Here is an 18,453-nt window from a genome sequence, read left to right as displayed (position 1 = left end):
TGCACTCCTACTTACAGCTATTTGCCCAAACCCGGGGTTGGGTTGATTTCCATCTTTTTAACACGGACTCAGGTCGGACGCTGCAGTGGTGAATGATGTGTTTCAATAAGCGAGAGATAACGCACACATTTTTGCTGAGGAGACTGTCCTCTGACATAAATAAATGATGTTATGAAATACATAAATGACACAGAAAGTTCTTTTAACCTGTTACCACGGAGACAGAGAGGGTAGCGTTTTCAAAAACTTCCACTCTGGAGCCAGCCAAAACGCAACAAAACTTGTGGAAACAGGGTCTAAACCTCGTTGTTCCCACCACACGTGAGTGAGGGAAAACACAGAGGACTTTGCCAGAGGAAACATCCTCTCTGTTTTTTGGTGTGGAAATGATTGGAATGTCTGCTACTTAACGTTCCAAGGGTTGTGTCATTTTATCCTAAATGTTAGCTCTGATGTTGCTTTTCTACCTTTTATACTTTTGGTTTTCCACTTGAGATCCAATCTTTCTCCTTCCAAACATTCTCTTCCTCCTCCTGATTTCTTTAATGGCTCCATCAGGAAGTTTGTCTTTACCAACAAACAAATTAGTCTTTGTATTGGAGCGGCCCCTCCCCCTTCCTGGAGACGCGCGGTGAAAATTCTCAATGAAACAAAGAAGACTTGCATGTTGATGGTGGACAAGTGGAGCCGGGGGTGGCTGGTCGGTGCTCATTGGAAAGAAAGCAAATAGTATTTTCTTCTCTTGGAGTAGTTGTTTCCATTCTGAACAAGTCTGAGTGAAAGCAGCAAATATAGCCTCATTCATCCTAGTACACAGCCAGGCTTCTAGTTTGGCGGAACTTTGAACAAAGTACACCAAACATGGCCGTGTGTGTGTGTGTGTGTGTGTGTGTGTGTGTGTGTCCACTCACACACTGTAGTTCAATCTGAGTTCACACACAGTTTCAGATGCTCCTTTTGTTCTTTATGGAACACAAATGATCTGTGTGCGTGTGTTTACATTATCATCGTGTGTATTTAAAAACATCAACAAAAACACCCACAAAACATCAACAAAATGACACAAATTGACATCAATTAAAACCTAATCTATTAGGAAATACACAAAACATCAACAATTATACAATAATAATAATAATAATTATACACAAAATAACTGGCCAGGCACTCTTTGGATATTTAACTGAATTTCTCCAACAAAGTGTTGATTTCCTTCACCATCACTTGGATCAGTGGAGACATATTTCATGCCTGCACTAGATTCTGACCACAATCACAGTGATGCACTCCTACTTACAGCTATTTGCCCAAACACAGGGTTGGGTTGATTTCCATCTTTTTAACACGGACTCGGGTCGGACGCTGCAGTGGTGAATGATGTGTTTCAATAAGCGAGAGATTACGCACAAATTTTTGCTGAGGAGACTGTCCTCTGACATAAATAAATGATGTTATGAAATACATAAATGACACAGAAAGTTCTGTTAATGACTGGTATGTGTCAATGATTCGGTACCACCAACCATCGTAATATGTGACTTGCAAATAAATGAGAAAATCGGGCTCCGAGCGTCGATGCATACACATCCATAGATTATACCTACCAAATTTCAGCCCGATCTGTTCGCGATTAACAGAGGAGTAGCGATTTTAACTAGTGTACACAACAAGAAGAACAAGAACAACAAAGTGAGTGGCGTTTTGAGTCCGGTAGCCTGGCCAAAAAACTGAAATAAAGAAGGATAACACAAAACGACAACAAACATGCCCAAAATAACTGGAAAATCTACAAAACTAACAAAATTTCACAAACTGAAAAAACAAACGTCAACAAAAATACACAAAAAAATACAACAAATATATACTAACTGAAAACTTTACCAAGCACCAACGAAACTACACAGACAGTAAATACACACAAAATGAGTTTGTACTGTTGGGATGAGACGGTGTTGTGCTTGTGAGAGCTTGTGCTTGCTGCATCGGCGTCTTTAAGCCACGCTAAGAACATAACAGGTTTAACCAAGGAGCTCATATGTCACGGCGCTTCACATACCGTGTAATTATCTTTAAATATTACCCGACCTGTTAGCAACAGCATGTGCTAATTTGGTATTAAATATGGCTTTAAACATGTTTAATATATCATTTGATTTGAATAAATATTAGTTTATATACATGACGATTGATTACTATGTAGGGGCTGCAAAAGATGGAAGGACACTTCCTCTTTAGATCAGGTTCTATGCCTGAAATTTTAGCAGAAACATAATTTGTGTCATTTTGTAAAATATTATTATAGTTATCATCCTCTGGCTTCAATAGTTTACTCTTGAATCTGAATGTAGCACACCTGTATTTGTTTCTGTGATGTCAGAAGTTTACTTGTATGCGTCTTTTCTTCAGCAGATTGATCCATTTCTTCTTCGTCTTCTTGTCCTCTTTCAGTTTGTGGTCCAAGTATCGACATCCGAAATGACATCAAGCAGTTCAAGCGCCTGGAGAACTGCACGGTGGTGGAGGGCTACCTGCGCATCCTACTCATCAATGGCAAGACCAACAACCAGGAGGACTACCACACTCTGAGCTTCCCAAAGCTCACCGTCATCACCGACTACCTGCTCCTGTTCCGGGTCTCGGGCCTGGACAGCCTCAGCGTTCTGTTCCCCAACCTGAGTGTCATCAGGGGCCACAACCTTTTCTACAACTACGCCCTGGTGATCTTTGAGATGACCAGCCTGAAGGACATTGGCCTGTACAATCTGAAGAACATCACGCGAGGAGCCATGCGGATCGAGAAGAACAACGAGCTGTGTTACCTGGACTCTGTGGACTGGTCGCTGATAATGGATGCTGAGTTTAACAACGTTTTCAATGAGAATAAGAAGGCGAAGGAGTGTGACAACGTGTGTCCAGGTATCATGGAGGACAACCCTCTGTGTCAGAGGACGTCCTTCAACGACAACTACGACTATCGCTGTTGGACCTCCAACAAGTGCCAGAAAGGTAAGCTAGCCGTGCAGAGCCAGATAGCATCAGCAGTGTTTGTGTTCACTGTGTGACTTTGATCGAGGGTCGCTGGATATTTCTTTAGCAGCAAAACAAACCCCCATGAATCCGCTCGGTGTTTTCTCTTCATTTCCATCAGGCAGCAGATTGTCAACGGGCCAGGGCTAACATTTCCTCTCTGTTCATTATGGCGACGTGTCTTTAGATCAGGATGTTTGTGGAGTTGAGGACGGCTGTGATACCCAGCAGCAGGTATTAGAACGACACCATCTAGTTTGCTCCAGTCTACCTGTGTGGAGCTAAATATTCGTCTTATGAACAGGGGCGTATTGAAGAATGTGGTCCAGTGTCATTACTGGTTAACTTTGGCCTCACCGTATGGTCAGCAATCATCTCTGAGGTCCGTAAATATTATTAGCTTTAAATGGGATTTTAATGTTTAGTTGGTGGATTTCGTACAGCATTTAAGGCCATTGTGTGTATTTTTAAATTGACCAAATCAGTTCTTGCTTCTTTAAAATCTCTCTGTTTAAAAGTGAATGTGCCGTAATATCCGTGGATGAAACCGTTCAGTAGATTCCATTGCAATGTCGCTGCAGTGACTAAAACAAACTCTTGAAACTTTCATCAAGCCAACTCTGATGCTTTTTACTGCTCTGTGTCTTCTCTATTTAAATTCCTTCACTGGCTGTTTGAAGAAGAAAAAGCTTTTTCATTATTTTGATTAAAGCTTCCCTTGAGGTTGTCAGAGATTAATCATCAACAAAACACTTGGGCCTGTTTTTACAAAACTGGATACATTTATATCTGGGATATCTCTGTGTTAGCTTCTGTTAATCATACATTGACAATTACAGAGCAGCTGTACAATGAAGTGGATTATCAACACTTTAACTTAACCCAGGTTTCCAACCTGATTGACTGCGTTCTCACATACTGTAAAAGGGAATAAACATGGAGAAACCCTGCAGAGTAACTTACATGAGTCCTTGATGAGTTTCTCAGCATCCCCAACAGCATATAAGTACCATTGAATGAATGAATGAATGCTTTCACCAGTGCTAACAGTCCTCCAACCAGGATCTGATAAGAATGGGAAGATCATTTTTCAAGAGAGCTGATTGGTCAGGAGGCGGAGCTTTTATACTAGAACTCAACATTCTCTTGAGAAGGTTATCTGCTCAACATCAGTTTTCATGGGGATTTATCCTGGTTAAAAGTTACCAGCTTGGTAGTACAGGGATTTGATGTTTCACCAACATCACCTTCTTAACCTACTGTAATTTCTGGACTATTGAGCGCACCTGAATATAAGCTGCACTCACAAATGAAAATATTTATAATTTGGCCATATACACTCCATACATGTCTATTAGCCACAGGTGTTTACATTGAAACATGACATATGTACACAGGATCTTGTAGTGTAACAAAGACAGTGCCTGTAACATGGCTAGTTACAAAATAAAATAAACTTCCTTCCAGAAAAGTTATTGAACGCTGTCTTCCTCTTCCTGTGCACTGAAACCACTGAAGTCATTTTTGGTGTCGGAATTAACAGTTTCAGAATCACTTTGTCCAACACTTTCTCAGCCTTGGTTTCGTCATCACTCTCGATGGTGGAAACTCTGTGTTCAGCCAGTCTTCCAGATCGTTTTCTAGTTCAGCCCGTCTGCTTTTCTTTTCTCTGAAAGCATTTGTCGTCTTTTTGCATGACGCGCTGATAGCAATGATTCAGTGTGAGTGCGTTTGATTTAATGTGAACAGTTTCATTTTCATCGGGCTAATGTGACAAGGCTTAATTTTTTGGTGACATGAAGCTAGGGAAACCAAAAAAAAATCCGTTGCATCCTTGTTTCAACCGCAGGGTTCAAAGCGTGGGATAAAAGTAGCGGCTTATAGTGCTGAAATTACAGTAACTTTAACATACTATAGCTGCTCCAGAAGAAACTCAGAATGTGTTTAATGAGTAAAAAGTCTGTTTTAAGTAAAGGTTAGAGTTAAAGTGTGTGAGTTATATTACAACAGTGAAGGTTTATTTTTTAAATCTGTCAGCTGTGTGTCAGGTAAAGTATTCGAAGCGCTTCCTTCAGGTGTAGTGACCCCCGCCCGCTCCTCTCTTTCTACAGTGGTTCAACATGTTTTTATTTTTTAGGGACTGACTTCTGTTCTATGGAATGTTCTTTGTTCTCGTCTCTGTAAAATAATTGTGGGAAAATGTTTCTCCAACGTCTATATACGAGTCCTTGTTTGCACCCCTCCCCACTCAACAAACAGTGGAAGGCCAACCTGCATCCCCTCCCTGGTCTCTGTGTCTGTGTCTGTCTCTGTCTCTGTCTCTATGTCTGTGTCTGTGTCTGTCTCTGTCTCTGTCTCTATGTCTGTGTCTGTGTCTGTCTCTGTCTCTGTCTCTGTCTCTGTCTCTATGTCTGTGTCTGTGTCTGTGTCTGTGTCTGTGTCTGTCTCTGTGTCTGTCTGTCTCTGTCTGTCTCTGTCTCTCTCTCTGTGTCTGTGTCTGTCTCTGTCTGTCTCTGTCTCTGTCTCTGTCTCTGTCTCTGTCTCTATGTCTGTGTCTGTGTCTGTCTCTGTGTCTGTCTGTCTCTGTCTGTCTCTGTCTGTCTCTGTCTGTCTCTGTCTCTCTCTCTGTGTCTGTGTCTGTCTCTGTCTGTCTCTGTGTCTGTGTCTGTGTCTGTCTCTGTCTCTATGTCTGTGTCTGTGGTCTCTCACCAGTCTGAGCTGTTTATTGTTTGCTCAACCTGCTGCTCAATGTATGTTGCTTGTTTTTTTGGCATTTTGATCCAAATGTAGAAGAACTGCAATCAGCTCACATAAACATACATAAACTCCACTAAATGAGCAAATATACAATGTAGAACAATGTGAGCAGTAGAACTGTTGTTTTCACACGGGGAGTGGTGAGGCAAAGCAGGCCTATTGTTGCAGTACATGCATTCATGGTGACGGCTTTAATGTCTCCAGATGAAGTAGATAAAGGCTGCACAATGGTGTCAAAGCAATTCACATTTGCAGCAACACAGTATATACAGTATAAGAGCAGAGAGTAAGAACAAAATAAATATTAATACTTGAGGAATTGGGTGGGTGGTGTGGGGGGGGGGGTTGTTTACAGTTATTGTTATACAGTGGTGTTGAACAGTCTAATGCCAGTGAGCACAAATGAACGCCTGAAGCGCTCTATCTTGCATCGTTGTGGGATGAAGCGTTGGCTGAACGATAGGGATGTAACGATTCACTCAACTCCCGATACGATTCGATTCACGATACTGGGTTCACGATACGATTTTCTCACGATTTATTTTACAAAATGGGACTGTAGACAAATGACTGAAAAATATTCCTTTATTTTTTTGGGGAAAATACTATACTATTTTCCTTTTATTTTTCATTGTCAAAAGAATCCCTTGATAAACTATTCAAAATGATGCAATTTAACTAAAAATAAATCTTGAATGAAATAAATAAAGGAATAATACAAATTTCTTTTGGTGCTAAAGGAGTAAAGAATCATTTATGAGCATGTTTAACAGTAAATGGCGGCCAGAAAGAAAATAGTAGCAGATTCCGCCCGTCACGTCCGCTTCTGGAAGGATTAATATATAGCGCCCTCTGCTGTTTAAAAAAAGTACTGCGATTCAATTTTCAGAGCATCGATGTGAACCGTGGTACCTATGAATCGATTTTTAACTGCCTTACGATTAATCGTTACATCCCTACTGAACGAGCTTCCCATGGACCATAGAGAGGGTGAGAGGGTTGTCATATCACTGGGATTTTGTCCCTCGTCCTCCTTTTACTGTTGAAGGACTCTCACCCAAAAGGACGTCTATCCTCAGGGTTTGCTTTCTGTAAACATAAGAGGTTTACGTTACATCTTGAACTTTTCCTGGCTTTTTAGAGCAATCGAAACCAGCACAAATTGGCATTTTGACTGAAAAAGCTGTTAAATGATCTAAAAATCAGGCTGAATGCTTCACTCTAATAGAAAACAATGGGATGTTTACAGGCAGTGGGGCCGTGTGACATCATCAATCACATGATTTCAAAATGGAGGAACACAGGCTCTAAAACTGTAAAGTAGTCCCATTTTTAAAAGACTATTAATTATATATGGTGCTTAATAATGTGTTTTGTTAGGCATCAATCTTCTAATAAGTTCATTTTAAAGATTTTAGGCCAAATTTGTAAAAACAGTGGAGGATCACTTTAATGTTTCTAGATGAAGCGGATAAAAGCTGCACGTTGTTTTCGAAGCAGGCGTACTAGCACACAGTAAAGCTGATGTGTGTTAAAATTCCCGGCTGTTGTTTTTCAAAGGCTGGATGCGTCTGTTCCACTCCCTCTGTCCTCCCTGCACTCCTCTGCATAATTGCCTTGTTTTTCTCCACTACAGATGTTCCTCGCAGGGCATGCAGTGGTTTTTCTAGTCAATACAGCCTGGCTTCCTCTTTAATTACACGACATGAGGAGGAGCGCTGTCTGTGAGCTCGCTGCTGTTGCCGCTGGGCCTCAGCACAAACTCTCTTTCCACATGTTTGCATGTAGTCCACATGTGTCAAACTCAAGGCCCGGGGACCAAATTTTACCATTGGCAAGTAAAAATGTCTGAGGAAATCTGTAAATGACCAAATAATTTAGTTTTGGATATCTCAATAGGGTTGCAAAGGGGTGTAAAATATTTAACACATTTCCACGGAAACTCAAACTTGGGAATTTTGGCAATATTCAAAAAATAGAAACATTTAATGGGAAATAATTATTGAAATCAACCAGAAATTGTGAGTAATTTTAAATAATTGGTTCATATCCAAACACAAATATTTGCATCCATGCAAAAAATAATACACTTTAAAGAAAACAACATTTCAGCAGATTTATTTGGAAGTAGTACAATTCAAGTTTCATTGAATTTGTCACAAATTCAATGAAACTACAATCTTTGCACGGGTTCAGTTTTCCCATGTGTCTATAACATAATGGAAGTCAAAATTTTTTTTGGCAATTAATTTTTTGTTTATTTTATTCAATTGTAGAATACTGTAGATATTATGTTGAAGGTTAAAATTAGTGTAACCAATTGATTAATAATAAATTGGTCAGTTTTAATTATACTTACTGTTGTTGACTATTGTTCTCTGTTTGAGTGACATCACTTGATCAAGACTTTTCTAACGCTCCACACTGCAAAATATGTAATTATTATTTTTTTTTATAAATTTTTTAAAAAAAGTAATAAAAGTATATATGATTAATACTGATATCGGATCGGCCTATACGCAAGGCTGCAATATCGGTATCATATCGGACATCCCTAGAAATAACTGATGCATCCTTGCGTCCATTAGTTTTTGTGTAATCATTACGGTCTGGAATGATGTCATCAGGATCATTAAAATAAAGTTAATGTAAATTAAGTTGATCAAAACTCAATTAATAAACCTGCTCAGATTCAGTAAACCATTGAGGGGAAATTGGGTGACATTAATGCTGCTCTCATACATCTTTATATGACATGAATAATTCAAAAGGAGCAGTCAGAATAATCCATGCCAGTACAACTTATATATACCTTTTAATTGTATTTTCATTTCATTATTTTAAACTACATTTTTATTATTTACATACATTTTTGTTTAATTATAGTTTTCTTTTTATTAGTATTTATTTTGTTTCCTCACATGAGTTAAAAACTAATATTTTCTGAAAAAATGTATTAATATTTCTAAAAAACAAAATGTGGAAAACACGGAATTTGGAAAAAAATAAAACTCATGCGTTTAAATGTATAAACTATTTTTAAAAATTATAAATCGGATCGCATGTTTTCCACGTAAAACTCAATTCAGAATGACTATTTCCATGTAAACGAGAAGCAGAATACTTTATTTCTGAAATATTAAATCAGAACTAAAAAACACGTCATGTAACCGTGGCTAATGACTACGTTTACATGAGAGCTTATTCTGAATTAGATTTAAATCTGAAGTAGGTTGCTGGCTTTTTCTGATCATAATTCCGAATTGAATAATTCCTCAATCTTGTTTAACATTTTGCTTTAAATTCATTTATGTCGTTCTGAGCATGCTCGTCCTGTCAATGACTGGTGATGGCATAATCCAAGATGGCCGCCTGAAGCGAGCGGTGAACTGGAGCAGAGACTATTTAATAAGAGCCTTAGAAGACGTGGATATAATGAAAATTCTGACCAAAATAAAAGTGAGAATAGTTCTTATTATGTGGTTTTCTATGTTGGAGTTGAAAAGAAAAGAAACAGGACCTGGAGTTTGTTTTCTTCCTGTAGACGTGAATATTTCACGTTTGCCCCCGTCCAATCAGAACCCTTCCCAACCCAAAGACCTAACATGGAATTGAATTAAAACAAAGCAGAATTATGTAATTCTGAATAAATAGTTCTGAATTAACAAACATCATGTAACCGCAGTCCATGTCCGTGTGTGTGTGGTTATTTTCAAACATCTCTGTTTACTTTCACACAAACATCCCTGTTTGTCCAGCCTTTCCATCTTTTGGCGTCTCCCTCTGTTTGCTTTGAATTCTGAGCGGCATCCCTCCACTGGAAACGTGTCCGGCTCAGATTAAAGCGTCCTCTGGTCTGCTCCTTGGCCCCTGGCCGAGCTACGCTCCTCACACTCACTACACACACTCTGGCTTTGTTTCACTCCTACCTGATAACTGAGTTATGGAAGGGCCGAGGGTTCATTGAGTGAGAAGCTTGTGTTATATGTACTGTATTTATGTTTTTAAAGTGACATTTGCATCTATAACAGTTTGGAAAATATTTTTACTTTGTCAAGTTATTTCCCAAACAGATTTTTGCAGCTTTACTTTTTTATTATCAATGATAAATAGTTTTGTTTCTTTGTTGCTTGTATGTAAGAAGACCTATGAAACTGTCTGTACTAAGAGCATATGCTAGAGTCTGGCCCTTAAAATGTATTGGGTAGAGATTCCTGTGGGCTTAGTCATTGCAGTAGTGAGACATGGGGGGTGTGTGTGTGGTGGGGTGGGGTGGTGCGTATATGCAGTATGGACACTATGTGCAGTCTGTCTGTAGGGGATCACACACACACTGTCTGTGTCATGTTCAGATGTAAAGAGCTTAACTGATCAGCTATTGTGTGATAGATTGTTGTAAAGCATGTGAGTAGTTTGTGTTTCTTATTGACCTTTTCAATTGAAAAAAACAAGCAGGAGATTTTTGTACAGCGTTTTTTTGACTAAGGTTTGGCTTTTTACTGGGGATGTGGATTTAAGGATTTTACTGGTGTTGGTAATAGTCGTTCACAGCTTCTCCAGAAGAAATAAAAAAGATCTGAGATTAAAGGACAAAGACGAAAATTAGTAAAGCAACTGATGTCCTCAGGAAAATATCAGTTTAATACACACAACTCTTACTAATGCTATAATGCTAATGTTTATTCTTCATATTTATCACTAAAATGTTGGTTTGATAGGTTTTATTTTTTTTAAATTGGGGAAAATGCCTGTCTGTTGTTCCTGACCTTCAGATTAAAACCTAAAGTATGCACCAGTGTTAGTTTTGTGGAATAAAGGTTTTTGTCGACTATTTTTTTAAAGTAACAATAACTAGACCGACTAATTAAAAATAATAATTTGAATGGAAAACTAAATCAACTGTTTTTGTCAACTAATAAAAAACTCAACTATAAAGTTTACATGGGACAAAATCCAACCAGAAGTAAGTTTGTTTTTTGGATAAATATCCAAACAAATCTACTTTTGTTACATGGAAGGCAGGACAAATCCATTGAGCATCACATATCAGGCTGATCAATGATAAATGGAAGCTTTACAAAATGAATTAACTCTTACACTTTATATTTTAGTCAACTATATCTGTAATTTTGACTAAAATAGGTTGCATTTAGTCAAAAGACTGTGATTTACCAGCTTCTAACTTTACAATTCATTAGCTTTGTAAATTATTAAACTAGAAATGATACAGGAATTTAGAATAGATCAGATATCCTTGCTCAAAAAGTACCCACAGGATCATCTCCAAATAAAAGTCCTTCTTCGTGGTGACAGTGTCTATCAGCACCAAAGTTCATTTAAAAGCATTTTGGGCTTTTTGAAATATACAGCTAACAAACATCCTCATTAACAGACAGAAAAACACATGAAAACATTAGCTTCTCGAGGAAGTTAATGACGTTTATTAGTTACGTTAAAAAGTCTTATAGTCTGTGTTACAGTGTTCACAGTAAACGTAGCGTGTGCAGGAGGACGTCATCAACACGTCAGTTAACTCTGTGTGTGTGTGTGTGTGTGTGTGTGTGTGTGTGTGTGTGCGTGCGTGTCCTATTGATCCACGGCTACCCAACTGCACATGTGACATTGAAATAAATGTGTTACAGAGCAACAACAGACGCCTTTTCTTTGTGTTCTCTCTGCTCTTTGTAAAGTGATCCAAGGGCAGGAGGAGCACTGGGTAACAACATGTGAAGGAAAAGGATTCAAACTAGGGCATATACAGACTATTAGTGTTTATTATTTCAGATAAAATAATAATCATATATTAGTTTATAGTCTGTGCTTTAAAATAGGAAGTACTGTCATGTGTAATCTTATGAAAACAATATAAAGCTACAAAAAAAGCAAAACATTGTATGTATTAGAGCTGTACAGAATAATCATAATAATAATAATAATCAAAACGCTTTACATAAATTAGGCATTATTCTTTCACTCCACACTTAGTGGTGGTAAGCTACTATTGTAGCCACAGCTGCCCTGGGGCAGCGAGGCTGCCATAGTGCGCCATCGGCCCCTCCAACACTCACTCACACACTACATTCATACTAGGCAATGAATTATTATATATCATAAGAATTATTGCAGTAAATCACACATGTCAAATTCAAGGCTCGGGGGACAAATCCGACCCTTTAGAGCATTAAATTTGGCCTGAAATATAAAGTCGAAACTACAGAAAACATGAATCATTGTGTTAAAATACCAAGTAATTCAGTTGTAGATATCTCATTCCTTCCAAATACATAAATTCAATGAATATCCACAATATTTGCCAGAACGCAGTTCTCCCATGTTTTCATCACATGATGGCAGTCATTTTTCATCGCACATTGTTGAATTTCTTTTCCCAAAATCCTGAAATTTTATCAAAATTATTCCACAAATTTGTCTAAAATTTTCATTACTTTACATTTAATTTATAAGGCAGAATAATGTGGAAATTGCTTGTTTTCTTGCCTAAAATATGTGGTTCACTTGTGATCAAGCTGCTCCGTATTTGGCCCTAAAACTAAACTACTGCTTTATTTACAAGGCTTAATGTTAGGGGGGGACAGTATGGACCAAAATTCACATCTCAATGTTTTTCCTAAAAATGGCGATATACGAAATGAATCTCAATATTTTTAGCTCAATAAAGTCTTACCAGAAAGCTAATTCTAGGTTGAATATTCTGATACTAAATGCCACACAGACACATTTATTAACAAACAGCTGATCAGTATGTGCCACTTCAGTCTTTTTTTCCTCTAAGGGACAGCACATGTGAGTGAGTTCTGTAGTGTGGATTGTTTAGGGTAAGGTCTGGATTCATCTAACTGAGCTTTTCATCCTGGTCTCCATGTCTTTTTATTATCCAAGTTGTTTGTATTTCGTCTCATTCATCCTTTCATTCCTGGATCTGTTCAAAGCTGATTTCATCACTTCCTCCTCAAACACAGACCTCCTTCAGTCCGATGGTTCCCACAGTCTGAGCATCCGTACAGTCGGAGGGAAACGCTCTATTTGGTTACAAATACTTTTTTCTGCTCGATTGGTTTTATTGGTTGCTCTTGGACTTTGGAGCGAGACTGACTGGTCAGACTGGAATTCATTTCTCTTCACACTTGCATGTGTTTGGAGTTTTTCTGTTTGCTTGCGAGTGCGGTGGAAAACCACAGACATTAGCGACTGAACCGTTGGACTCTGATTGGTGGGTAGAGACTTTCTGCAGAGTCACCATGACGTAGTTTGACATGTTGGGAATGTTCTTTAACAAACGCTTCATTAATGATTTGCTCTGTGAGTTTATTAACTCTCAGAGACTTTTGCTTTCATGAACTCAATCGTCCACAATACAGACAACATGTTTTGACCAGAGTTGGGCTCAATTATAATTATAATTGCACAAATGATAATTAATTACAATTATGACATAATTATCATTGTAATTGGAAAAATCTGTTGCTGTTTTAATCATTTAATATAATTGACTTTTAAATTGAAGTTGGCATGTAAATTATATAAAAACTGTCATTTACAATTTTAAACGCAAACGCGTGGAGCCATGTTACAGTTCTATTTCTTACACATAAATAGTTCATAATTATTAAAAAAAAGTTTTGTATCAACTTTTCTCACTACCTGTCACTTCTCTTGAGGATCATTTTACCATTTAAAAATGATAAATCTTCAGGTATAGTGACAGGAAAAAGGCTCAGAAGCCCAAACCAAAAATATTAATACCAATATTGTCATTGATTAGGAAGCCTAACAAGACAATCAAGAGATGAAAAACACATTGGATGATGGATAATATTTTTTAGTGATTTAAGACATGGGTCAAACTGACTCGTTATCATAAGATATGCTAACAGAATGCTAACGCAAGTGGAAGGTTATGTTTTATGGTCTTATTTATTAAAGGCTCAGTAATAGTAATTCACTGTAATTGGTCTTTAGTAATAGACAGCATAATTGTAAATTACTTTTAGGGGGAAAATAATAATTGTAATTTTAACTGTAATTGGAAAAAATGCTGGTCACCGTAATCATAATTGAGTTGGAATTGAACATGAATAATTGAAGACGTAATTGTAATTGGTTTGGACCTTGGACATACATTCACACACATTTCCCCTGCTGCTTGTTGTTGTTGGTTAGTTAGTTAGTTAGTTAGTTAAATAGTTAGTAAGTTCATTAGTAATCAAGCTCCATGTGTCACTAACCCTGTTTTTTTTATTTGACTGTTGATGAGTCGCCTGATGCCTGTTGGCCCCACCCACTCACTGTTGATGGAGCGCCTGCTGTCTGCTGCCTTCTGGCTGGAAACTGTGACTCATTCTTTACTCTCAGCACTCACTCACTCATTCATAACAGTCTGAGTGAATAGTAGAACATCCTGGCTCTGCGGTAGGTTCCTCTGGTGCTGCTTTAAATCACTAAACGCTATGACCGCCTCTTAGTGACGCGCTCAGAGAGGTGACAGACGCCATCTTTTACTCACTGAGTACTCACTGGCACTAACTCCTCGTGCTGTGCCTGCGGGTAAAGCTCTGAGTGCACGGGTTAATTCCACAGCGTAGCAAAATCAAATCTACTTGAGCGAGTGAGCCACAGAGCAGCATCCTCCTTTGGAAGAATAGAGACATGTCTCTAATTCTTTGAAAACTGATAAACTTCTTTACTGTAGACGTCAAACGCAGCTGGAAATCACACATCCAGTACATCCGTCCTAAGTTTACAGGAAGGATTGTATTATTATTTAACAACGATAGTATCTTGACTAGGGTTATCAGTCATGCTACTAAAATGTTCCACTTATCGATATTTAATAAATATTAATACGAAAAATGCAAAAAACACTCAGGAATCAATAAATAAACCAGGTGTTTCATGGCCACATTTGGGGTTGTGAAACACTGGGGGGGGGGGGGGGTCGCCAGATGCCTTCAAGAAACTAAAAATATTGTTTTGAACAATTTGAGCCCATTTTTGCTTATTTTTACCCTTTTTTGGCAACTACACCAAACTTGTCATATTTTTGCTCCTTTAAGAGCATTTTTGCTACATTACTCCAATTTCTATCACTTCTCCATCAATTCTATCACTTATAAACCCACCCACCACTTTTCCCACATTATGTCACATATGTTGACTCATTATTGTTATGCTTTTCTGCCACTTTTAAGCCATTATTGACACTTTGAATCCTTTTTACCACTTTTTCTGTCCATTTTTGCCCACTCGATTTTGCAATTTTTAACCAATTTCTGTGGTTTTAAAATCCCATTTCACCAAAAATGATGGAAATTGTGGTGAAATGGGTTGTGACATCTTGTACATTGTATCCGGATACAACGTTTTAGCATCAATACTTTTTTTTAATATCGATACTTTTGACAACCCTAGTCTTGACCATAAATTACTCTGCATTCTGTAATGCATTACAGCTATTATTCATTCTTCATTTGTATTGTTCACATAAGGATGGATATCAGGAGTACGCAAACCTAATTTTCTTACAGTCACAAATATTAAAACTTAAGGATTTGGTAAACTATCAAACAGAACAAACAATGTACAAAGAAAAACACGATCAGTTGGCAGGAAATATCCACCAATGTTTTTATAACAATATTCAGACAGAATGTTTGACTGTGATATTATTGAGAAGCTTAAAGAGTAACTAAACCACACTGGAACACAGCTGGCTCAGAACTATGGAAGAAAAAGACAGAAACATGTCTTGTCTTTATCAACGCATTAGCTAGCGTGTAAATGCTAACCAGGTAACCAAAACAAAACATTGCTGATGAGGATCTGTCCTGCTCTCATGTCAAATGTCAAATATTTTACGCATTCCCTAAAAACAACACAATGTCATATCAACGAACAACAGACTGATCGTTACATACAGCTAGTGTTACTACACTTGTTACAGCTAGTGTTACTACACTTGTTACAGCTAGTGTTACTACACTTGTTACAGCTAGTGTTGCTACACTTGTTACAGCTAGTGTTGCTACACTTGTTACAGCTAGTGTTGCTACACTTGTTACAGCTAGTGTTGCTACACTTGTTACAGCTAGTGTTGCTACACTTGTTACATCTAGTGTTGCTACACTTGTTACAGCTAGTGTTACTACACTTGTTACAGCTAGTGTTACTACACTTGTTACAGCTAGTGTTACTACACTTGTTACAGCTAGTGTTACTACACTTGTTACAGCTAGTGTTGCTACACTTGTTACAGCTAGTGTTGCTACACTTGTTACAGCTAGTGTTGCTACACTTGTTACAGCTAGTGTTGCTACACTTGTTACAGCTAGTGTTGCTACACTTGTTACAGCTAGTGTTGCTACACTTGTTACAGCTAGTGTTGCTACACTTGTTACAGCTAGTGTTGCTACACTTGTTACAGCTAGTGTTGCTACACTTGTTACAGCTAGTGTTGCTACACTTGTTACAGCTAGTGTTGCTACACTTGTTACAGCTAGTGTTGCTACACTTGTTACAGCTAGTGTTACTGCACTTGTTACAGCTAGTGTTGCTACACTTGTTACAGCTAGTGTTACTGCACTTGTTACAGCTAGTGTTACAGCACTTGTTACAGCTAGTGTTACAGCACTTGTTACAGCTAGTGTTGCAGCACTTGTTACAGCTAGTGTTGCTACACTTGTTACAGCTAGTGTTGCTACACTTGTTACAGCTAGTGTTGCTACACTTGTTACAGCTAATGTTGCTACACTTGTTACAGCTAGTGTTGCTACACTTGTTACAGCTAGTGTTACTGCACTTGTTACAGCTAGTGTTACAGCACTTGTTACAGCTAGTGTTGCAGCACTTGTTACAGCTAGTGTTGCTACACTTGTTACAGCTAGTGTTGCTACACTTGTTACAGCTAGTGTTGCTACACTTGTTACAGCTAGTGTTGCTACACTTGTTACAGCTAGTGTTGCTACACTTGTTACAGCTAGTGTTACTACACTTGTTACAGCTAGTGTTGCTACACTTGTTACAGCTAGTGTTGCTACACTTGTTACAGCTAGTGTTACTACACTTGTTACAGCTAGTGTTACTACACTTGTTACAGCTAGTGTTACTACACTTGTTACAGCTAGTGTTACTACACTTGTTACAGCTAGTGTTGCTACACTTGTTACAGATAGTGTTGCTACACTTGTTACAGCTAGTGTTACTACACTTGTTACAGCTAGTGTTACTGCACTTGTTACAGCTAGTGTTACGGCATTTGTTACAGCTAGTGTTACTACACTTGTTACAGCTAGTGTTACTGCACTTGTTACAGCTAGTGTTGCTACACTTGTTACAGCTAGTGTTGCTACACTTGTTACAGCTAGTGTTACTACACTTGTTACAGCTAGTGTTGCTACACTTGTTACAGCTAGTGTTGCTACACTTGTTACAGCTAGTGTTGCTACACTTGTTACAGCTAGTGTTGCTACACTTGTTACAGCTAGTGTTACTGCACTTGTTACAGCTAGTGTTACGGCACTTGTTACAGCTAGTGTTACTGCACTTGTTACAGCTAGTGTTACTGCACTTGTTACAGCTAGTGTTGCTACACTTGTTACAGCTAGTGTTGCTACACTTGTTACAGCTAGTGTTGCTACACTTGTTACAGCTAGTGTTGCTACACTTGTTACAGCTAGTGTTGCTACACTTGTTACAGCTAGTGTTGCTACACTTGTTACAGCTAGTGTTGCTACACTTGTTACAGCTAGTGTTACTACACTTGTTACAGCACTTGTTACAGCTAGTGTTACTGCACTTGTTACAGCTAGAGTTACAGCACTTGTTACAGCTAGTGTTACTACACTTGTTACAGCTAGTGTTACTACACTTGTTACAGCTAGTGTTACTACACTTGTTACAGCTAGTGTTACTACACTTGTTACAGCTAGTGTTACTACAGTACAACTAACCTAGAAAAAAACATTTGTTACGTTAAACTTACCCAGCCATGCAAGTACAGTTTTCTGTTAGAATTGATTTTCCTGATTTACGATGGCCCAGGTGTTGTACAGAGCACTCTTCTTGCCTTGGCGTTGGCTAGGCTAAACTTGGGACAGTCGCACACAAAGATCCGGATGGAAGTTGTTGTAGAGTATTGTTTGAACATGACCATTAATAACATAGTTGTAGGCATCAAGCGATTTATACGCTTTGAGTTTTTCTTTGCTGTACACATATTGTGTCTCGATTAGGTACATGTTGATGTCCAGCCACTACAATTTTTGTAGCCACTCCGCACCTTATTACTCCGCAGTTATTCTACCGCTAGTAGAATAACTGTCTCGGTCCTGTAGAGAGAGTGACTGTACATAGTCCGACTGATCCGAGACCGAACCACTCTTTTCAGAATCCTCCATTATAAAAAAGCAAGTAGCTAGTTAGCATAGCATAGATTGTTCTTATTTTATAGTAAAGACTGAGCATGGCTTTACTCCTCCAGGAGCCCCGTCCATAGTCAAGGCCGTTTCTTAATTTCTCGTCTTAGTGGCAGGTCAGCATAAACTTCAGGGTTTAGTTACACTTAAAGTTTAAGAAATAGGGAACTTTGATTTACTTGGGGAGAATATGTAAAAACTGAAAGAAAAAAAACACCATTGTACTTCTATAACGATG

At 38.3% G+C, this 18,453-nt stretch overlaps 1 protein-coding gene across 1 annotated transcript in view; it reads left to right on the top strand.

Moving 5' to 3' along the window:
- Positions 1–18,453, top strand: part of LOC114464233 (insulin-like growth factor 1 receptor) — a 96,206-nt gene that overhangs the window by 11,976 nt on the left and 65,777 nt on the right. Inside the window, exon 2 of the mRNA XM_028448290.1 lies at positions 2,449–3,006. Coding sequence (XP_028304091.1) covers positions 2,449–3,006 — 558 coding nt within the window. The remainder of the gene's footprint in view (positions 1–2,448; positions 3,007–18,453) is intronic.

The sequence above is a fragment of the Gouania willdenowi genome, chromosome 6 (genome assembly GCF_900634775.1).
Source record: "Gouania willdenowi chromosome 6, fGouWil2.1, whole genome shotgun sequence".
NCBI classification, from domain to species: domain Eukaryota; kingdom Metazoa; phylum Chordata; class Actinopteri; order Blenniiformes; family Gobiesocidae; genus Gouania; species Gouania willdenowi.
Note: the sequence above shows the minus strand (reverse complement) of the source record. Positions and strands in the feature narration are given on the sequence as shown.